The 23,710-nt window shown below is 42.5% G+C and overlaps 1 protein-coding gene across 2 annotated transcripts in view; it reads left to right on the forward strand.

Annotated features, from left to right (window-relative positions):
• Nucleotides 1–23,710, forward strand: part of LOC125457628 (ephrin type-B receptor 1) — a 442,864-nt gene that overhangs the window by 346,595 nt on the left and 72,559 nt on the right. For both annotated transcript variants that reach the window (XM_048542134.2, XM_059650941.1), the window contains exons 7-9: nucleotides 10,876–11,038; nucleotides 16,614–16,722; nucleotides 18,301–18,365. In XM_048542134.2, the coding sequence (XP_048398091.1) occupies nucleotides 10,876–11,038; nucleotides 16,614–16,722; nucleotides 18,301–18,365 (337 nt within the window). The remainder of the gene's footprint in view (nucleotides 1–10,875; nucleotides 11,039–16,613; nucleotides 16,723–18,300; nucleotides 18,366–23,710) is intronic.

Genomic DNA, 23,710 nt, shown 5'->3' on the forward strand with positions numbered 1-23,710 from the left:
AAGCCAATGATGAACAATTATAAAAACAAGAATACAGGGGTTAACTAAGGCCATTTGGCCCCTTGAGCTTCATTCTAGCTCATGGCTGATTACTTACCTCATATTCATGCATAATCCCTGATTGTTGATGTCATTTATATCTTGAAATCTGTTTATCTTTGTTCTAAATGCATTCAATGTCCAAACTTCCATGACAATTTGAGGTGGGGAATTCCAAAGTTTTACTATCTTCTAAATGAAACAATTCCTCCACACCTAAGTATCCTACCCCTATTTCTGAGCCTTTGTCCCCAGTTCTTGATGTCCTTCAACCACACCTCCCTATCCAAATCAAGGGAAACATGCCTGCACCTTGCCACACCTTGTAAAAATATTGAACACTTAAATGAGATTAACTATCACTCTTCTTAAACTATGGAGAATGCAGACCCAGTTTCCCTAATTGCCCCTTATAGAACAATCCTGCCATAGAGTCACACAGCACAGAAACAGACCCGTCAGTCCAACTCATCCGTGCCAATGAAGTTTCCCAAACTTACCTCGTCCCATTTGTCTGTATTGGCCCTATCCCTCTGAACCTTTCCGTTTCATGCATCTGTCCAAATGTCTTTTAAATGTTGTAACTATACCTGCAAATGACATTTTGTCTGGCAGTTCATTCCATATAAGCATCATTCTCTGTGTGAAAAAGTTGCCCTATAGGCCGCTTTTAAATCTTTCCCCTCTCCCTGTAAACCTATATCCTCTAATTTTGATTTCCCCTACCCTATGGGAAAAAAAACTTGGCTATTTACCTTATCAATGTCTCTCTTGACTTTATAAATGTTTAAAAAGCCACCCCTCAACCTCCTATGCTCAAGGGGAAAAAGTTCCAGCCTATCGAGACTCTTCTTATAACTCAAACCCTTGAGTCCCAGTAACATCCTTGTAATTTTTTTTCTGCATCCTTTCCAATTTAATGATATCCTTCCTGAAACAGAGTGACTAGGATTATATGCCGAATTCCTAAAGTGGCCTCACCAGTGTCCTGTACAGCCACAACATGACATCCTAACTCCTGTACTGAATGCCCTTAGCAATGAAGGAAAGTGTGCCAAATGACTTCTTCCACACCCTTTCAAGGACCAATGTATCTGCACCCCTTGGCCTCCCTGTTTAATAATACTCCCAAAGGCCTTACCATTAACTGTATAAATCCTGCCCTTGTTAGTCTAACCAAAATGTAACACCTTGCATCTATCTAAATGAGACTTCATCTGCCTTTCCTTGGCCCATTAGTCTAGCTGATCAAGATCCTGTTGTACTCTTTGATAACATTCTTCACTGTCCAAAAAGCCAATAAATACCATCTCAGGAACCACTCAATAAACTGCTACACTCCCTCTATGGCAATAAATCCTTCCTTCAGTTAGGACACCAAAAATTGCACAGAAAACCTGGTGGAGCTTCAACTGGAACATTCTGTGGAATTCTGGGCACCTCATTTTAGGAAGGACACGTAGGTGTTAGAAAGGATGCTGAAATAATTTACAGGAATGGTTCAAGGCACAAGAGGTTTCAGATATGTGGATAGATTGGAGGAAGTGGAGAGAAAAGATGTGATAGAAATGTTCAAAGTCATGAGGGCCTGGACAGAGGAGGTAGAAAGAAACCCTTCCCACTGGCAATAAGACCAAAAACCAGAGAATCTTTATTGAAGGAGATTGCTGAAAGAACAAATGATCGCACAAGAAACAGAGACAGAAGTGGCTGGAAAGAAACTAGCAGGTCTGGCAGCATCTGTGGAGAGAAATCAGAGTTAACACTTCAGGTCCGGTGACCCTTCCTCAGAAATAGAAAAACAGTTTTACTGAGCAAATGGTTAGAATTTGGAATTTGCTGCTCAAAAGGCTGATGGAGGTAGCTGTAACAATAGCTTATAAAAGACAATTGGTGAAGTACCTGAAGAGATGCTTTGCTGAGATACTAGGAATCAGCAAGGGAGTGTGACTGGTTGAGATGCCTATCCAGAAAATCATGAGCCAAATGGCTTCCTCCAGTACTCTATACTTTAAGTCGATGATCTGTATCTCACAGCATTTCCACAAATCCTTTTTATTCCACTTTTCCAATCAGTTTTCTAATGTCCTTCTGTTTAGAAGAGAATGATGTTTATTAATGTTGTGGCATGCAGGCCTGTACCTTTTCCTTCGAAGACAATCAGAAGTCAGGTGACACCAGCCTATAATCCAACAGGTTCATTCAAAATTACAAGCTTTCGAAGCACTGCCCCTCCATCAGGTGAACTGAAAGGGAACCTTATTGGCACAGAATTTACAGGCAGAGAGATCAATGAGCAGAGAGATCAAAAATCATACAAATGGTGTGCTTAGGCTGTTGACAGGCTGAATAATAGATCATTGCAGGTGATCAAGAACACCAGACGGTGTGAGTAAAGTGTCAATAGCTGAATAACAAGTGAAGGGATGACCTATAATCCAATTAAATGAGACAGAGAGATAATCCCAAAAAATTAAAAATAAGGTGGTGCTGGAGACAAACCAAATTACTAGAATAACATGATAGGTATAAGAGTCACAGACTGAGAGTCTAACCAAAGTAATAAGTAATGCAAAACTGTACAAACTAATTAAGGTACAGAGACTATAACAAGTTACCAAGGCGATGGTGTCAAAACAGGACAGTAAGGAAGATTCTATAGATTGGACTCATGGCGAAGAATCACTGAAATGACTACGTATAATATCATTTATTTTATAACTATCTTTCTGCCTCCGTTTAGTTGGATTATAGGTCACCCCTTCACTTGTTATTCAGCTGTTGACACTCTACTCACACTGTCCGGCACTCCTGATCACCTGCAGAGGCCTACTATTCGGCCTGTCAACACTCCAGTCATACCATTTGTATGATCTTTTAATCTCACTGCCTGTTGATCTCTCTGCCTATAAATTCTGTATCTCTCACTTTACCTGGTGAAGTGGCAATGCTTCAAAAGCTTGTGATTTCAAATAAACCTGTTGGACTATAACATGGTGTTGTGTGACTTCTGACCTTGTCCACCCCAGTCCAACACTGGCAACTCCACATCATTCATTAGAAGGTTCTGGGCCCAAGCCTTTTTCCAGGAATCTTCATGGGGTGCAACACTGAGAGACTGCTGCTCTCTCGCAGGTGCTATTGTTCAGAGGTTTTGTTAAACCAATGCCTGTTTTGCCTTCTGAGGTGCACATGGACAATCCCAAAGAGCAAGTTAGAGTACAAAGATCTCCACACAACCTGTAGACCGAAGGAGCTTCATAATGAGTGACTATTTTTGCTGTTTATGTAAGGCACAGTGACCAAATTCATTGAAGGCCAGGAAATGGAGTCCTGGAAATCCAAGGAACACCCGTTTCTTAGCCATGACATAACAAGGTGTAGGGCTGGATGAACACAGCAGGCCAAGCAGCATCAGAAGAACAGGAAGGCTGACATTTCAGGCCTAGACCCTTCTTCAGAAATAAAAGCAGATGGAAGGTTTCTGAAGAAGGGCCTAGGCCCAAAACATCCTCCCTGCTCCTCTGATGCCGCTTGGCCTGATGTATTCATCCATCACTACACCTTGTTATCACAGATTCTCCAGCATCTGCAGTTCCTACTATCTCTTAGCCATGAGAGCTGGGTTACAGAATATAATCCTGTTCCATGAGGTGAGCCAAGAATTGTGAGAGATGGAGATAGACAGAGATCTTTTAAAGTAACAATGATGATTCGCGCTTTTAAAACTAATTCACAAGGTTTTAGTCATGTTGGAACGTTCTTCTTGGAGTCGGCTTATGATGGGATACTCTTAAATGCAAATCCGCGTTCAGATCCAAAGTACAGTTATCAGATTGCATTGTCAAGAAAATTGGAGGGCTTAGAGAAGTATAGCTCCATCTGCGAGAGAAAATGCCTGGAACACTCAACTGCCATCCTTTTGCTTGTCTAGTTACAAACATCAGTGTCTCTCTGTCCTTAAAGATCATATTGCTAGAATGCACATCCCAATTCTGGATTGACAGTAGATGTCGCTCACTGGTGATTTCTTTGCTTGACAACACCGAGGGGGCAGATAGTAAGCTTGAGGATAGAGGGATAGAGCCCTTATCCTGTCATGGTGAGGCTCATTGAGATTCGAGACAGATTCTGAATGCAGCAGAGAACCTTGTTACTTTGTGTCTCACACCAAAAAGCATTGGTGGAAATGAGTGGTACAGGAATGGCTGGTCGTTTAATTGTTTGCAAAATAAATTTGTCTATTAAATCCATATAACACAGTACTCCAAAGCAAGACTCATAGCGCCATGCAGCACAGAAGAGGCCTTTCAAGTCTGCACTGATTTATCTACACTTAGCCCGCCTCCTAGCACTTGGCCCATAGCTTTGATTGTTATGACATTTCAAGTGCTCATCCAAGTATTTTTTAAAGGTTGTGAGGTTTCCTGCCTCAACTACCCTCCCAGGCAGCACATTCCAGATCAATCGTACCCTCTGAGCCTAAAAGGTTTTCCTCAGATCCCCTAAACCTCCTGCTTTTTAATTTAAATTTATGCCCTTTTGTTATTGACCCTTGAATTAAGAAGATACCCCTCATTAGTTATACATCTCAGTCAGGAACCACCCCCACCCTCAATCTTCTGTGCTCTGAAGAAAACAACTTGAGCCTATCCAGCCTCTCTTCATCGCTGAAGTACTCCATTCCAGGCAATATCCTGGTGAATCTCCTCTGCATGTGGTCTAATGCAATCCCATCATTCCTATAGTGTGGTGACCAGAACTACACTCAGTACTCCAGATGTGGCCTAACCAAAGTCCTGTACAGCTCCCAAATAGCATGTCCAGTCTCATAATTTATGTCATGACTAATAAAGGCAAGTGTCCCATATGCCTTCTTAACTACCTTATTGACTTGTCGTGCCCCCTTTCGGGATCTGTGGATAAGCACCCAAGATCACACTGTTTCTCTGAGCTTCCTAGTGCCCTGCCATTCATTGAGTACTGCCTTGTCTTGTCACTTCTTCCAAAGTGCATCACCCCACACTTTTCAGGTTTAAATTCCAATTGTGACTGATCTGTTCATCTCACCAATCCATCTACGTCCTCCTGTAACATAAGATGCCCTTCCTCACTGCCAACTACTCGGCCAGTCTCTGTGTTCTCCACAAACTTACTTCTGAGCCCCTCACATTCTCATCTACATGATTTATATTTCACAAAGAGGAGTTTTATTCCTGGTACAAACACTGGTGCCAGATGAGACATTGCGCAGCAGTAGTCAGTACTGCAAACCAATGCAGCCATTCAAAGTGGTTCTCTGCAAAATTCAATATATTTAGTGCTAGATAAGCACTAACAAAAAATAAATCCTACTATGTAGGAAATTGACAGCAGACCTGTCACTTTCTGAAATGATATTTTTTGATGCCCTGGGATCACTTCTTATATTCAGATTGATAAAAGAACTGGCACACACACTTCTCTGTAAGTGAGACATTCAAACCAGCTGGGGAGGGAAGAAACAACTAATCATTATAGAATTAGAAATAGAGTATCCTTTATTAGTGTCCTGCAGTAAGGAAGCACAGCAATAAGTTTTTAGAGCGGTTGTCTCTATTGGTGGCATCTTAGGTACATGCGCCTTCATTCTTGGAGAATCAAGTCACTTTGTCTGTACTCGATATTATGATCTGGGGCACCCTCTGAAAGCTTAGGGTTAGTGTCAATGTAAATTTCAAATGGGAATTGAATAAATGTTTCATAAAAAGTGAAAGAATTGCAGATGCTCTAAATGAGAAACCAAAACCAAAATTGCTGGAAAAGCTCAGGAAGGCTCTCAGGAAGGATCACTCGGCCCAAAACATTAGCTCTGATTTCTCTTCACAGATGTTGCCAGACCTACTGAGCTCTTTTCAGCATGTTCTGTTTTTGTTTTGGGTAAATGCTTGATGGAAAAAAAACCCTTGCAGAGCTCTGCGGGGTGATGTGTGGTAGAGTTTGGACAAATTGGTTTGCTATGACAAGGAGATGACAAAGGCATTTAAGGAGGGATAAGGTGATTGGTCACTGCACTCAATTTATACCATGGCAGCTGGTGGAATTTAAATTCAGCGTCAAAAGATCAGGAATTGAAAACTAGTCTCACTCACAGGGCAGTCAATGTGATAGCCTCAACTGGTCTGGGCCGCATGTGACACCAACCTGACAGCAATATCTGATGAAGGGTCTAGGCCCGAAACGTCAGCTTTTGTGCTCCTGAGATGTTGCTTGGCCTGCTGTGTTCATCCAGCCTCACATTTTCTTATCTTTGACTTTTAACTGTCCTTTGAAATGGCTTGGCAAACTTCTCAGCTCAAGGGCTGTTTGAGACAGACAGCAATTCTGTCCCTGCCAATGATGCCTACATCCTGTGAAAGCATAGCAAAGAATGGAAAAATGGTCTCCTCCTGATGAACGATCAATGTTTAAGAATGCTGCATCCGACATGAACTACAGCAATCGCACATCATTTTGAGTGTATGGCTGAGGAAAGCAACACCAGATAGGCAGAGTAGAAAAATTCCCCTTTCTGTTTTTTTGGGAAATGCTGCACATCAGGGATTCAGCTATCCATGGTGAGGGGCAGGGAGAGAAACTAGTTTATGGACAGGGAGAAATACACTCACCCCAGTCCAATTCAAACCATTCTGTTGTCCTCAGAACAGGTGATAGTCTGGATTGACTTATGATGTGAATTGTGGACAAACTGAGCCACTGGCAACCTCTGCTTCCAGTCATTTAAAACCAGGCCTGAGAAATTGATCAGGCCGTTAGCAGCTAATTAGTTTCTAATTAGGTAAACCTGCTCTGAAACTGAAGCCAATGTGTAATTAATCATTCTGACCCAGAATTTTCTCTACGTTGTTTGCGCTGCTGTTACACCTTTCAACAGAATGGTACATGCCCGGCCATGGGCAGAGAAAGAAGGGACAAATGTAGATTCACGGCACAGAAACAGGCCATTCAGCCCAATGGATCTGTACAAGGAAGTAGGTCAGGGACTGTGACAAGGCGGCCTAGCACAGGTGGCGTTTTAAATACAGAATCTCCTGTTTGCTGGGTAGGTGGCCTGACTAGCTGAGCCACAATGCTGGGCTAACATTTTTATAGCTCCTTTCACCATGAGACACAGGCATAGAAGTAGGCCATTCGACCCATCAAGTCTCAGTGAGATCACGGCTGATTTAATTATCCTCTCCCCCAGCCTTGTCACTTTAGCCCTTGATTTCATTATCGATTAAACATCTGTCTATTCAGCCTTGGACAGCCTCGGTGTATACCAAAGTACTTTGTAATAAAGTAAGTTTAGAGCATACTTATTGCATAAAATGCTCCAACCTGGCTGTGAACTGATGCAAGCACAAAGCTTCTTCACAGCTTTTTAATGGCACTGGCCTATTCTGTAGACTGGTGGAAGCAGGGAATGCACTATTGCCTGAAGGGCAGAGCATACGACTTCCCTGATTCAGATCTCCAGTCCCCATGTTCAGGGCACTGAGCATGGCATGAACAGACCAAGAGTGTCAGAGGGATACAAAGCCATCTGGGATTGATGCTCATGCCCAGTGGAGGTGAGACTGGTACTGGCTTTGCCAGGATTGTGATATAGCCATAAGCCCTCAATCAATGGGGCAAACAGGCAAGGCAACACCTGTCCGTCTCTCCACCCATCTGGAACATTTTTGCACCCATCCCATGCTGAACAAAACTGTTCCGGACCTAACCCGTCTCATTGCTCACTGACCCTCATTGTTTACGAGCCTATGTAACCCCCTACATTGTTCCCCGACAGTGGAACCTTGTCCTAGCTTTTTCTCCACTGTATCACCCAAACCCAACATCACGTTGCTCCGATGGCACTGGTAAATATACCATAATAAATTTGGGTGCAGCAAGCAACAATATGATGAGGGCTAGATAACCTAAAACAGATATTCCTGGGGTAACTCAGCAGCTCTGGCATCATCTGTAGCGAGTAAAAGGGTTAATATTTTGAGTCCAGGGATGCTTCTTCAGCACCGTTCTGAAGCAGGGTAATGAAACATTAACTCTGTCTTTCTCTTGCCATGGACTTGGCCTGACCTGTTAAGTTGCCCCAGAAATGTCTGTTGCTGGAGCTTTCAGATCTCCAAGATCTGTTGTTCTAAGTTTTATTTTACCCAATAATCCAGTTCAGACATTGGTTGAAGCAAAACTATTGGCCATGAAACCCGGGGAACTGTTGTTGCTGTTTGTTGAACAATGCTGTCAAGTCTTTTTCTTCCAACCACATTCACCAAGAGAGCAGCTGGTGTTTAACCACATCATTAACAGTATCACTCTCCCCACATTGCACTGAAGCTCTGGGCTGGAATGATTGCTCAAGGTTCGTAGTTCCTTGAAAGTGGAGTCTCAGTTGACATGGTGGTGAAGAACACATTTGGTATCCTTGCTTTTATTGACCAGTGCATTGAGAATAAGAGTTGACATGTCATGCTGCAACTGTGCAGGACATTGGTTAGGCCATTCTTGGAATACTGCATTTAATTCTGGTCTCCCTGCTATCGGAAAACCATTGTTAAGCTTGAAATGGTGCAGAAAAGATTTATAAAGATGTTGCTGGAGTTGGAGGGCTTGAGCTATAGGGAGAGGTTGAACAGGCTGGGGCTATCTTCCCTGGAGTGCCAGAGACCGAGGGTGACCTTATTGAGGTTTATAAAATCATGAAGAGCATAGGTAGGGTGAAGAGCCAAGGTCTTCTTCCCATGTTAGGGGAGCTTAAAATTAGAGGGCATAGGTTTAATGTGAGAAGGGAAAGATTTAAAAGGGACCTGAGGAACAACATTGTCACTCAAAGAGTGGTGCGTGTATGGAATGAGCTACCAGATGAAGTGGTGGAGGTTGGTGTAATTACAACATTTAAGAGGCATCTGAGTGGGTATATCAATAGGAAGGGTTTAGAGGGATATGGGCCAAATGCTGGCAAATGGGACTAGATTAATTTAGGATATCTGGTCGACAGAAGAGCCTGTTTCCATGCCGTACAATTCTATGACTCTGCCAGGACTCAGATTTGAACCTATGATTCCCAAACCGAAACAAGAGAGCTAGTGGTGAACAAAGGTGGATGGGAAAAGATTCTACAGTGCTGTTTGAAGTAGAGCAAACAAGGTAGTTATCTTAATCTCTTTGTCAGCATTCATCCTTCAATTGTTTGATTTTACCTTCTCGCTATTTGTGGAACCTGGTGTCTGCAAATTGGCTGCAGTGCTCCTCATTAATCATGAAGTGCTCTGGGATTAGCCTGAGGTTAGGAGCGATGCTACAGAAATGCAAGCATTTGTTTTCTAGCCAGTGCCTCAGCTGCAACTGCAGACATGAAGCCTCTCCCTATTCCGAATGCACTGGTAAACTCACAAACACCTACCCTCCACTCCTGTTGAGAACCTTTCCCTGCACAATCCTGGAGTTGAAGCAAGACAGACTGAATGACTGTTTGGGTCATCAGAGAGCACCAGCTCCATGTCTTTGTTCCAGCAGAATGGTTGCTCCATCTTTCCTGTATGAGCACGCTGAGTTCCTCCTCCCTGCTGGCTGACGTTAATCCAGCTTCTTTTGTCCTAGCAGAGAGTGTTCCTGCTCTCAGTTAGAGATCCGCATTAATGAATGGGATTTTGCTGATCCACTTGCAGTGATGCTCAGCAACAAAATTGAGGCCAAAGCTGCAAATTCAGCACCATTCAGCTGCTCGGCTGTGTTTTTCAGCTTCAGGTTTTGGTGTGTACTGTTGGTGCCAAATGTCATACTTCCTCTGTACAACTGCAGGGATCAAAGTACAAAATTGCACTAGTGCAAACCTAAATAAGTGTCAAAAGAGACTTCATATTATCTGATGGAGAGAAGCTCAGCAATAAAGCTGGCGCTGTAGTCAGAGGACAAGCATTTAAACTAATTTTGAAAAGAATCAAGTTTCAGTTAAAGAGAACTTCTTTAACGTAGTCAGTTGTTGTGGAATGTATTACCTGAAATGGAGGTGGAAACAAATTCAACAATAATTTGCAAAAAGGAATTTACTTAGTGCTGGAGAAGGAGAAATGTGCAGGGGTTTACGGGACAAGGATATACCAGATATGGCAAAACTGTCTTATGAGGAAAGGTTCAGTGTGCTTGGCCTATACCTGTTGGAATATAGGAGAATGAGAGGTGACTGTATTGAAACATAGAAGATTCTTTGTGGACCTGACAGTAGATGCAGAAAGCTTGTTTCCCTTTGTGGGTGATTCTGTCTGATGTAAGGGGCTGCACAGCTAAGGCAGAGATGAGAAGAAATTTCTTCTAGAAATACAAAATCCCTGCTGTGCGGAAGCAGGCCATTTATCCCACAATGACCCTCTGAAGAGCACCCCACCCAAACCCATCCCATCCCTGTAAACCTGCATTTTCCATGGCTAATCCACCTAACCTGCACATCTTTGGACTGTGGGTTGAAACTGGAGCACCCGGTGGAAACCCACACTGAGAATGTGTAAACTCCACACAGACAGTTGGGTTGTTAAGTATATTTGAGCTTGAGATAGACAGATCTTTAATCAGTAAGAGCATAAAGGGATCTGGGGGAAAGGCAGAAAGGTGAGAATTATCAGATCAGCCATGACCTTGTTGAATGATGGATCAGACTTGATGGTCTGAATGGCCTACTTCTGCTTCCACATCGTGTGGCCCTAAGGCCATGGGGCATAGATTTTTCGAAGAGCCGCAGGTACAATGTGCTGATTGATTACTTCTTAAGTGATACTTCGGTTTAAAAACATGGATGGAATTAACATTGTTTTTCAGGATCAGAATGAGTACAATTCTTCAGTGGTGAAGAGCCTGACAAACACAGCTCGAATCGACGGCCTGCGACCTGGCATTGTGTACGTGGTACAGGTGCGAGCCAGAACCGTGGCTGGTTTCGGAAAGTACAGCGGCAAAATGTGCTTCCAAACGCTGACAGATGGTAAGCTTGGCAGGGAAGGGTGCTGCTGAGGGGAATGGCTTAACAGAATGGCAAAACTCCTAAATGACCACAGGAGTCAAAACCCTGTTAGAAGCCATCTTTCCAGAGCATGGTGAGGCAGAAAGGGAAAAAAAAATCACTTCTGCTTTCAGGATTCGCAGGTTTTCACTAACGCGCCGAACTCTTGGAAGTGCAGTAAGATGGGAGCAGGAGCTCACCCTAGGCAAGGACTGGAACCCCCGAGCAGCTGCACTGAAATGCTGCCCAGGACAGCACCGATGATTAATCTCTTCTCCTGAGCTGGTACTTTGCAGACAGAGGGGGATGTAGGTAGCCAAATGGCCTGATTGTTGGCAGCCCTCCCTTCAAATTAAACAGAGAGCTGTTGCCTCAAAGAGGAATCACTGAGAGAGCCTCAGGCATCATTTCTGACTTTTTTTTTGATCTGAAACTGGGAATTTGTATTAGAATATTGGTCTTCATCACTATTACAATAGCCTGTCCCATTTTCTCCAGCTTCTCTTCAGCACCATGTATTTACGTTTGCCTGGACACACAAGGAGTTTTATTTTCTTTGAGCTGACAGTCGTCACCTCAGACAGTGAGCCACTCTCACAGTACTGCACTGAACTGTTGGTCTGGGTTTTGCACTGAGCTCTTGTGGGAGGCTAGAATTCACATTGAGGCCCCAAAAAGGGTCACACTGGACATGAAACGATAACTCTGTTTGTCTCTTCTCAGATGTTGACTTTCTCTAGCACGTTCAATTTTTATATTAGACCTTCAGCGTCCACAGTGTTGTACTTTAACACCAGCATCACAATCTGATTCAACAATGTGTTTGTACAAAAGTGAACTACTTACAACCCAATCGTTAACTTAGCAGAATCCCACTTGTGGTGTGCTTAAAAAGAGGCTGGCGTCACCCACTAATCAGGAATGAACCAAGCTATTGCCCCTCTCTTATTTTGACTTGCTCACGGTCATAATGCCAATTATAAACTTTTGAAAGGATCTCTGTTGATAAGCCTAACTTATCAATTAAAAGATTAGATCAATTCTTGCAAATGGCTTTGTGCACTTGTATACAAGTCAGCACATTGTAATAGCACTGTATAATGCTGGCCTGTCAGAAGACTATTTACATAGATTTATGTACGATGTACTGTGCAGAAATAGGCCATTTGGCCCGACTCATCAATGCTGCAGTTCCCCCTCTAATCTTAATAACATTCTTTGCTCCCTAATGCGCTTACCTAACCTCATCTTAACTGCATGTACCTTAACCACTCTCTGACAGTAAGTTACAAGTGTCAGAGGTGGCTCGGCTGGTCGCACTCTCACTTCTGATTTCAAAGATTCTGAATTTAAATTCCTCTCCAGTGCAAGTTCTGAGGGAGTGTTGCAGCGAAGGGGTGCTATCTTTCAGCTGAAGTTCCCTATCAGCGTTCTTGGTTCATGTCAAAGATCCTGTAGATTAATTTTGAAGTTATTTCCAGGACTTTCACCTATATCCATTCTTCAATCATCATTCCAAAGAACAGATTGCGGTCACTTTCACAATGCTGCTTGTGAAAGTTTGCTGTGAACAAATTTGTTGCTATATTTCTTACATTATAATAATAACTGTACAGCGTACTAGATTGTCTGTAAAGCACCTTGAAGATCCAGTGAATAAGAAAAATCTCGATAAATGCAATTTTACTTCCTTTCTGGTTCTCTGTTGGATTTCTTGATGACTATCTTATAATAATGGCCTTCAGTAATGATCTTTCTGACAAAAGAAAGTATTTTCTTTTTCAACTGTGTCAAAACATTTCATAGTTTTAAAGAGATGCGTGAGATCATCTCTCAGATTCACCCCCTGGAGGGAAGAGACCGAACCTTTCACTCCTTCCCTGATACCATGTAAGTGTTTGTTGCACCTTCTCCAGAGCCTGTATACACTTTGAGTAGAACTGTTCAATTTAAATGTGGCCCAACCATAATTTGATGAAAGTTTAACATGTATTCTCGAATTTTGCATTGTTTAGCTAGAAATAAGCCACTTTGTGCAGTCTGGTTTTCCTGTAGCCTTGCCAACCTGTCCCAGAGCAGGATAAAGACCAGTCAAGTTGGGAAATTAATTCCCTGTTGGTACTCTTTGATGCATATATGACTAGTCAGACCAATCTCATTTGCCAACCTTATAGTTCTTTCCTTCTGTGATGTCATTACTTTCAGAGATTTGTGCATTGTATTCCCAGATCCCTTGTCTTCTTAATCCACCCAGGTAGATTTTTATATTTCAAGAGGTACGTGACCTTTTCTATAACCCCACATACTCGTTTCCTGACTTCATTGAGCTTCAGAGCACTGCAGTCAATTTTGGTCTTCATGCCCTGAACAATGACCAGACGAAAAGAAATTTTTCTGCATGGACTTCATTCAGTGGAGGTAAACATGGGCAAATTACCATGTCTTCTAAGTTTTGGTTTTTTCTGCTCCTGTCTGACCTGATTTCCTATTTCTCCCTCTTCTCCACTTGTGAAAAGTTCAGCGCGATGCGTTGGCAGATTGAAATTGTTCAGCAGCAAACCTAAGTACCCACATGACCCTGGAAGCCCAGAGGGTTACTGTCTGGTCACAACATGGATATCAGGATTGTACATTAGCTGAAATGGATTTTCTTTCTGTGTAGCTAAACTGATTACCGTGATGCTGCACCATTTTTCCATCTCGCCTGCAATGCACACAGACAGGAGATTCATCATTTTATTCACTCAGATTCTTATTATTGACTGAAAAATTCAAGATTATTGGATGTCGACGGAAAGTGAAAAATTGGTGTACCTTCCTTGCAGTAAAATAGAATAAACATATTCATTGAAGGCGAGCCTGCAGCATGTTAATATATAAACAGGGGTGAAAATCATCAACTGAGATTGTAAGGCAAGCGATTGAAAGCTACAGGCTATATGTGCAGGCAAACAGGTAAATGACAGATTGCAAAATATGGAAAAGAAATCAATTTATTCAGTTCCAAGCAAGGACAAATCAAACATCAGCAATATACAGAAAGACAATTTAATCTGCACGGTTAGCCCTTCTCGTCAATGTAATACTCCCAGCACACTGGAGATGAGCCCACAGAGCCAGGTTAAACTCCTCAATGGCCATCAAGATTTCTAACAGTGTAATGAGGCAGTAGGTGTTTTCAAATGCATCTGTAGTCAGTCCTTCTGTCTGGTGCTTTTCATAGAATCTGTCCAGTGTGGAAGTAGGCCATTCAGCCTTTTGAGTCCACACCAGCTATCTAAGGAGCATCCCATTCCAGGCACACCTCCATACCCTATCCCTGTAACCCTGCAGTTCCCATTAGCCTGAACATCCTTAGAGACTGTGGACAATTTAGTGTGGCAATTCCACCTAACCCTGCACACCTTTGGATCGTGGGAGGAAACCCACGCAGACAACATGTAACTCCATACAAACAGTTGCCCAAGATTGGAATTGAACCGGGGTCCCTGGCAGTATTAGGCAGCAGTGCTAACCACTGGGCCGCTGTGTTACCCATTTATCCTGGAACTGAGACAAAGTACTTCTGGGAGGGGTGCAGTTAATTCATGCAGGTTTCATTGGCTGTACTGACCACTGGACTGACCTTCTGTTGTCAGTGGAAATCCTTTAAACTCTTCGGTACTCATCAAAGGCTACTTCCAGACCACAGATGATAGTAAAGAGCAAGTAGGCTTACTTTTACACTTTTCTTGATGCCAGGATTTAGCAAAGCAGCCAATGAAGCGTTTTTTCTTTAAACAAAAGTTATAAAGTTGGTAAAGCGGCAGCCCATTTCTGTGCAGCGACGATCCTCAGCGAGAAAATACGATCATGAGCAGCTGTCTTGATGCTGCTGGTGGAATCCTGGCCCTGGAGTAAGTGATGTGCAATCCAAGGTCAATTTCTTCCCGATCATTTCAATCTCAGTCCATTGTAGGAAACATACAAGCTGTCAACAGATATTCATGCTGTGTCTGTGGAAGTAACTGTTAAAGTAACTTTTACTTTAGATGCAAAGATTACTTGTGATTAAACAATGTTCTGAACTTGAGTTTATGCGGTCATTTCAACATCATTTGGCTCCGAATAGTTTTTGCTCCGTTGTTATGGACCTTTCTTTTTGAATTTAGTTTGTTTTCTGACAGGATTAAGCCAGGTTGGTAATGCTACCATTCACATGTTGAGTCATGCCAGTTGTTACCATCGTAGTGACCAGCATGTACCGGGTGATTTCATAGTGCCTTACTTTTCAACTGTGACGGGAGATTTTAGCATACATTGTATAGTTGTGTGTGTTTCCCTAATGTATGGACTGATTTGCCTCCAGTGAGGAGCAAGACTTAGAGAAAATAATGGTCAGGAATTTGAGGGCCTACAACTCCTGGTTATCCACCATTTACATTAATTTGCCCCCCTGCCTGCAATATTCCAACTAGGGCTCTCTGCGTGCATTGATCTTTGTCAGAACCAAAATTAGCTTTGTGGTGCTGTGAAGGCAACGGTGGGGGGTGGTCTTGATGCCTGCTATAGACAGTGTGTGACCTGCTGCAGAACTGGGACATATTAAACTGAAGAACTTCCAATACCAAAGCAAGATTGTTCAACAAAGACTTTCCAAATCATTGCTCATATTCGTAGAAAACATGACGAAACTGTTTCCTGTTCGTGCAGTGCAAAGCTGTCGGCATGGATATTGGTGAACTTGTAGCTATTTCTCTGATCCATACAACTGACTGACAGCTTGAACTACAATCTGGTAACCTGAAGCTAAACAAAGATTGGCATCGCACCTCAGTCCTTTTCTTGTGAAAAAATAAAGTCCCACCTGCAACTCTTTTAAAAAAAACCAAAGTTTTCTGTCTCCAGAGGTAAGAACTGATAGTTAAACATTATTCCTCAGAGATAATAGCTGCTTCTCAGAAACTGCAACTGAATTGAATCATAAACTATTATTTAGCTGTTAAAATACAACAAGTCCACGTTGCCTCACCCAGTAAGGGCCTCATTCCTATTTAGATTTGTGTCCTGAAGAAGATTGACTGAAGACTATGGCTCTCAGCCTTTTACAGGTTATATTTCCTGCCAGATCCTGCTCCGATGACACTTTGTGGCCATTCCAGTTCTCCTTTCTTGCCCAAATTCTGTAATGCTGACCTCACATGACCTCCTTGAAATCAATTTTCATCAACCCATCTCAGCAGCAGGTACTTAATTCACAGAAAATGAAACATTGTGCACAATGAGTTAAACAAATTTGATTACAAGGTACTTTAAACTGAAACCTGAAAGCAAAAACAGCAACGGGAAGGAAATATGCTTTGTAAAAGGCTGGATCGCTGTGGGTTTAATACAGCCAAAGCACATTTGACATGAATTTCATATTAATCTTAAGCAGCACAGGCACAGTGGAGCTGAAGTGTTAGAATTGGAGCTTTCAGCCTGATTGTAAAGATCTTGCTTTAGTGGCCTCACTTGTTGCTATAATGATTGTTGATGACATTCCTGACATTGCTACATTTTCTTTCACCCCTTTTAGATGACTATAACTCTGAGCTAAGGGAGCAGTTGCCGCTGATTGCAGGCTCAGCAGCTGCGGGAGTGGTCTTCATTGTCTCGCTTGTGGCTGTCTCCATCGTCTGCAGCAGGTCATTATGGAAACACATCACACTTTATTCCCCAGTAAAACACCTACAGAGCAGCCTGTGTTTTTTTTTTCTTCATTCATTAACCATCAGGAATGGAATGATATTTGAATTCTGGACATAAAAGGACACCCTCGGTGTTGAGGGAATGAGCCTTCATGTTCTTGTTTACAGTCAGAGGCTGGTGAGGAGAAGGTTTCTAATGATCTTAATTCTGTTGAGTAGAGATTTTCCAATCATCTTTGTGGATTTATAATTTCCCATTACGTCCTCTGAATGGGCAAATCTAGAACAGGGGGCATTTAGCTCAAGATACCAATAGGTGGAAGTTATCCTTCAGTCAGATGGTCTACACCTGGTATGTCTGTTCAATGTTAACATTTCAGAAGGGATATCATAGCACCAGAGAGGGTGCGGTACAGGTGAACCAGAATTATCTGAGGGTTAAATGAGTTAAAATGGAGGGGGATAGGTAGCATTCACCTGCCATAGGAAAGATGTTGTGAGACTTGTAAGGGTTCAGAAAAGGTTTACAAGAACGTTGCCTGGGTTGGATGATTTGAGCTGTAGAGAGAGGCTGAATGTGCTGGTGTTATTTTCCCAGAGTGTCGGAGGCTGAGGGGTGACCTTATAGAAATTATAAAATCATGAGGGGCATGTATTGAGTGAATATCCGAGGTCTTTTCCCTGAAGTGGGGGAGTCCAAAACTAGGGCATAGGTTTAGGGTGAGAGGGGAAAGATATAAAAGGGAAACTTAAGGGCAACTTTTTCATGCAAAACGTGGTTTGTCTGTGGAATGAGCTGCTTGGAGGCCTGTTCAATTACAATAATTGAACCTATGCCCTAGTTTTGGACTCCCCCACTTCAGGGAAAAGACCTTGGATATTCACTCAATCCATATTTAAAAGGAACCTGGATGGGTGTATAAACAGGAAAGATTTAGAGGGGTAGAAGCCAAATGCTTTCCAATGGGACTAGATTAATTTTGGATGTATGGTCGGCATGCATGAGTTGGACCAAAGGGTCTGTTTCCGTGATGTACAGCTGTACGATTATGTAAGAGGTACTGAGGGGAAAACCAGTTGAGCATTTAAGTTTTAAATTTTTTTGATAGGATATTTACAGAAAAGCTGTAAATCCCAGGAGCGAGATGAAGAAGTATCTCATTACACTTATCCCCATTTGATGTGAATGCGAATGGTCAGTGGAGATCTTCAAAGCTGAGATTGGTAGTGTTTTGCTGGAAATTTTTATAGAGCTCAGATGAATGAAAGAAATTGAGCTGCACATCAGCCATAATCTCAACAAATAGTGAAACAGATTTGAGGGGCTGAACGGCATCCTGTTGTTTCTAGGTATCGCTACAGGAAAGATAGATTTATTGCCAATTGGTCAGTTATGTTTGTCCTTACATTGCTGTGAAAAGCAAGGCCAGCAGAATTTAACAGTACAGATGGAACTTGATATATTTTATGTTCCTTTTTGATTTTGTCATGAATTTTATGATGTGGAGCTCTCCTCCCAATGTAATGCTTCTGTATTGGAGATGAATTATGAGTTTGTATTTCTCTGTGTGACAGGAAACGAGCCTATGGAAAAGAAGCAGCATACAGTGATAATCTTCAGCATTACAGCACAGGGCGAGGTGAGTGTGCTCAAGGTGAGCTCTACCAGACTGCAGTAGCAATTCTAACACAGCTGTCTGAAAATTAGAATTCATCTTCAATACAAATCAGTAAAAGTGACCGTGGAATTGTTGAATTATGTGAACCATTGGAGTGTGCAAAAGCACACCAGCTTGGGAAATCATTAACAATGGGTGATTTCAAAGAATGAACAGTGGGTGTTTTTGACAGGAATGAAGAGTTGCAAAAGAACACAGGCCCATTAAATGAGTTGGAAAAATGATAAGCAAAGGTAGTTTAATTTGGAAAAGAAAGACAACTCAAAGTGTTTTCCAAATGATGAGAAGTTTTGGGCTGCAAAAGAACGATAAAGATTTGGGAGTCCAAGTGTAGGAAGGATTAAAATTTAATTGATGTGTGCAGGAAAAAGCCAGTAAGCAAATGGGATACTAGCTTCAAGTTGGCTTTTCAGAACTGAAATCAGCAAATAAAGCATAGTGAAAATTTGGGTCTCTATCAGAACGGCTGTGTGAATTCTGGTGCAGTTGGTGTTGGCAAGAGGGCGTTGGATGTCAGGTAAGGCCATCAAAAGATCACAGAATTTATTTCAGTGAAGGAAGAAGCTACTCAGCCCATTGGTTCTGCACTGGCTCTGTTACCTAGTGCCAATCTCCTGCTTTTTCCCATATCCCTGTACTCCATTTGTATCCAAATAACCATCCAATGTCCTCTTGAATGCCTAAATTGGAACAACTTTCACCACATTCCCAGACAGTACATTCCATACCCCAAGTATTTGCTGTTTGAAAATGTTTTTTTCTCACATCACCCTAGCTTCATTTCCACATCACTTTATATTTATGCCTTCTTGTTCTTTTTCTTTGTGCGAGTGGAAACAGCTTCTCTCTATCTATTCTATCCACCCTGCTCATAATCTAGAAAACCTCTATTGTGTTTCCTCTCAACCTCTTTCTCCCCAGAGAGAACGGTCCCAACTGCTTGAATCTGTCCTCATCACTGAAGTTTCTTATGCTGGAATCAGTTTTGTTGCAAACTGTTTTTGCATACTCCAGTGTGTTCACATACTCCCTACAATAGAACTGTGCACAGTACACCAGCTGAGGTCCAACAAGTGACCTATACAGTTGAACATCACCTCATTGCTCTTCATTGTATGTCCTAATAATAACAATGTACACTCTATTAATGCTCTCCGCCTGTTCTGTCAACTTCAATGATCTGTGCACAAGTACACCCAGTCATTCTGCTCCTGCGCCTTCTTTAGAATTGTACTCCCTATTTTATATTGTCTTTCAATGTTTGTTCTACCAAAGCGCATACCTCTGGCTTCTCTGCATTGAAATTGATCTGCCACCTGTCCATTGACTTGACCAACTTGTCAACATCCTTTTGGGATATCCACACTGTTCTCCTCAGTTTACTATTCTTCCAAGGTATGGGCAAAGGTGGCCAAATGGAATTGAGCTACCGATAGGTGGCAATCTAAGAAAAGGAGAACAGTCCCGTAGGGATGAATGGCCTCCTATAGTCCATAAGGTCCCTATATTCCACTCAGTTACATTGTCATGGCACAAAGGAACAGCAGATATTTAACATTGCATGTGTTTATGCTGAAAAAAATGAAGTAAAATTTGGAACTATTTTTAATGGGAATAGATCTATGGCAAGAGTGGTTTGGTAAAGAATTTTAAAATTATGTAGAGCTCGAATTTAGCAGAATGGGAATAGCTCCAGTGAGTGAGGGAGGACTGTAGGGTGGCTAGTGGTCTTCATTTAAGAAAGTCTGTAAGAAAGTGCGTGGGAACTGTAGACCTGTGAGCCAGACATCAGTGGTGGATACATTGTTGGAGGGGATTTACAAAGGATGGGATTTACATGTATTTGGAGAGGCAAGGACTGATTAGGGATAGTGTCTCACAAACTTGATTCAGTTTCTTTTTTGAAGACATAACCAAAAAGATTGATGAGGGCAGAGCAACAGATGTTGTCTACATGAATGAAAGTAAAGCATTTGACGAGGTTCTGCATGGTAGATTGCTTAGATCACATGGGATTCAGGGTGACTTTACCAATTGGCTGCAAAATTGGCTTAACAGTAAGAGATAGAGGGCGGTAGGGGAGGGTTGTTTTCCGAACTGGAGGCCTATGACCAACAGCAGGGAACAATGCTGGGTCCACTGTTGTTTGCCATATATCTAAACAATTTGGATGAAAATTTGGGAGGCTTGGTTAATAAATTTGCAAATGACGCCACAAGTAGAGGGAACGTCAATAGTGAAGAAGGTTATCTAAGATTACAAAGGGATCCTGATCAATTGGGCCAGTGGGCTGAGGAGTGGCAGGTGGAGTTTAATTTGGATGGATGCAAGGTATTGCATTTTGGTAAAATGATCAAGGGCAGGACTTAAACAGTTAATGGTAGGGCCCTGGGTAGTTCTGTCGAATAGAGAGACCTAGGGGTGTAGATATGTAGTTCTTTGAAAGTTGCAAAGCAGGTAGGCAGCGTGTTTTAGAAGGTGTTTAGCACGCTTGCCTTGATTGATCAGACCAGTGAGTCATGAATTGGGATGTCATGTTGAAGTTGTACGGGACATGTGAGGCCACTTTTGGAGTACTGGATACAGTTCTGGTTCCCCCTGCTACAGGAAAGATATCATTAATTTGGTGAGGGTTCAGAAAAGATTACTAGGATATCACTGGGACTGCAGGGTCTGAGTTCTAAGGAGAGGCTGAATAGGCTCGGACTTTTCTCTCTGAGGTTTAGGAGTTTGAGGGGTGACTATGCTGAGGTTTATAAAATCATGAGGGCAGTAGATAAGGTGAAAAACAAAAGTCTTTTTCATAGGATGGGGGAATTCAAAACTAGGAGCTGTATTTTTAAGGTGAGAGAAGATTTAAAAGGGACCTGAGGTGAAACCTTTTCACACACAAGTTGGTTTGTATGTGGAATGAACTGCCAGATGAAGTGGTAGATACATGTACAGTTATCATATTTAAAACATATTTGGACAGGTACATCAATAGGAAAGACTTAGAGGTATTTGGGCCAAATACAGGCAAGTGGGAGTAGTTTAGTTTGGGAAATTTGGTCGGCATGAATCAGTTGAACCAAAGGATCTATTTCCATGCTGTATGACTCTGTAACTCTAAATTGTGAATACGTATCTGAGATTTATGAATGGTGACCAATACGAGAAATCCCTCTCCCTTCGGGGTTTTAGAGTTGTGTATATACTCTGTGTGTTTGTAGCTGAGCCAATGTTTAATACTGAGTTACTCCAGGAGTTAAAGGAAAATGGAATAGAAAGATCTGAGGGAAGGGAAAATTTCAGATCTGGATTGTGACCATGTGGAACTTAAAAAACACACACACACTGGGTGGACACAGCCAGTGCCTGTGTTGTTATTTCTGACTTGAATCTTCTTGGGTTGTTGGACGGAGATTGTTGAGTGTTGGTGTGAGTGGCCAATGAGGGCATCTGAAAGGACAGTAAAGCCTTTTCTTTGGATTGGGTTGAAATATTGTGTGCAGTATACATTGGGCCCCCAATTCCTTCCCCAACAACTGAGGGGATGGTGTTCCCCACGCTACCATCAGAACCTGAGAAATTCTAAGGTTGTTGAGTAAGTGACCAACAAGTGGAATGATTGCTGCCAGAACCATATTGTTGCCTTACCCACTGAGCATTTTAACAGCGAAGATGGATGGCACTTTTTTTTCCACTTGATATTGGGAGGCACCTTCAGGTTGTCTCTCAGCTGTGCCCCCAGTGGTTTCGTAGCAGGAACTATTGGCCTACATTGTGGAGGGCACTCCACCTCCAGAAGCCATCCACTGTTCCAAAAAGCACAGCACACAAACTAGTGGCTTGTTAATCAGCTACCTTCCTGTAAATCATTACCCCTCCAGCAAACTGCTAACCCAGTTGTAAGCCCAACATCAGTGAACTTTCAGTGCTGAAATTCCCACCCTCTGTATAATTCAGAATTTCTGTTCTTGGGATTCGTGTAGATGGTTAAAAAGACCTGTTTAGAAGGAGAGGTGTGTGTTGCTAATTGATTGGTGATCTACACGGAACAAGCACTGGGCACAGGTGCAGTAATGCCACAGAAGGACAGCAGTGTCTTACAAGGAAGTACAAGTCCATGTTTTTGTGCAGAGTAAATTAGGAGGAGTCTGTTACCAGCAGTAAATGGTAATGCATCTAACAGCTTATATGGCACTGATGTTTACACAACACCCTGTTAATGGGAAGTTGTTAAACTCCCAGATGGTGCCAGCTGGCTAATCACACTCATCTGAAGATATATCGAAATAAACATTGTCACAGCTCGAGATTGAATATATTCCTGCGTAATCTCAGTTTACACGGACGTGTCTGGAATTCTGAAATATGGTGAACCATTAAATAGAGCCTTAATGCAACACAGACCCTCCGAATTGCTGTGCTAAAAAGACAGGAGAGCTGATTTGTGCGTGGTCCACACAGCTTCAGCGTACTTTACATCGTTGTTGCTGACAGCTCACTCTCAGCACTTTGCTCTAATTGCATTCGTCACTGATTCAAAGCTGCTGCTGTTTGCTTTTTCAGTTTGATTTTGCTTCTCAGGACACTTCCATTGAGCAATGCTGCCAAGGTGGCATTGGGCAAGGGGCTTTATCAGGCCAATGTGCACACTGCCCACTCTGTCATTTTCTGGAGGATAGGTCCTGGCATCAGGCAGTGAGTCCATCTCACAGTCTTTGAGACTGTTTAACCTTCAAATGGTTGTCAGTAGTTCTGTGGAGGTGCCAGTGACCTTGTCATGTTGGGAAGAAAAAGAGAAGGATAGAGTGTTACAACCCAAACCCGGGGCAGGAATCGGGTACTGAGAATGGGACACCCAGCCTGATGACCCCCATCCATCTCAACTGAAGGGGAGGAGCAAAGTGCACACAGTTCCCGTCAAGTTGGGAGCAACATATGGATTACCCCGGAAGCAGCATGTGATGTCAGGGAAAGGTCTGAACTGGGAATGTATGGTTGGTGAACAGCAAGCAACAAAGATCTTCCCATCTGACATGGTAGTGGTGCAGATACAACTGTCTGGCCATCCTTGATTTGCAGTAAGCCCATTTGACATGTAGTACATATCACAATTTAGCCCAACATTCGTGCTCCCATGGTGAGAAGGCACAAAGTGAGGTTGTGTGAGAGCTTGGGATGGATTAACAGCAAATGTAGAACAAATTGTCAGTCCAGCTCATGCGTAGCTGGCTGAAAACTTTGCTAATGAGCTGCTAGTCAGCCCTATTGGTAAATACTACTTTATCAAATTTCTTAGTGTGCACATTGTTCACCAT

The sequence above is a fragment of the Stegostoma tigrinum genome, chromosome 14 (assembly GCF_030684315.1).
Source record: "Stegostoma tigrinum isolate sSteTig4 chromosome 14, sSteTig4.hap1, whole genome shotgun sequence".
In the NCBI taxonomy this organism is placed as follows: Eukaryota; Metazoa; Chordata; class Chondrichthyes; order Orectolobiformes; family Stegostomatidae; genus Stegostoma; species Stegostoma tigrinum.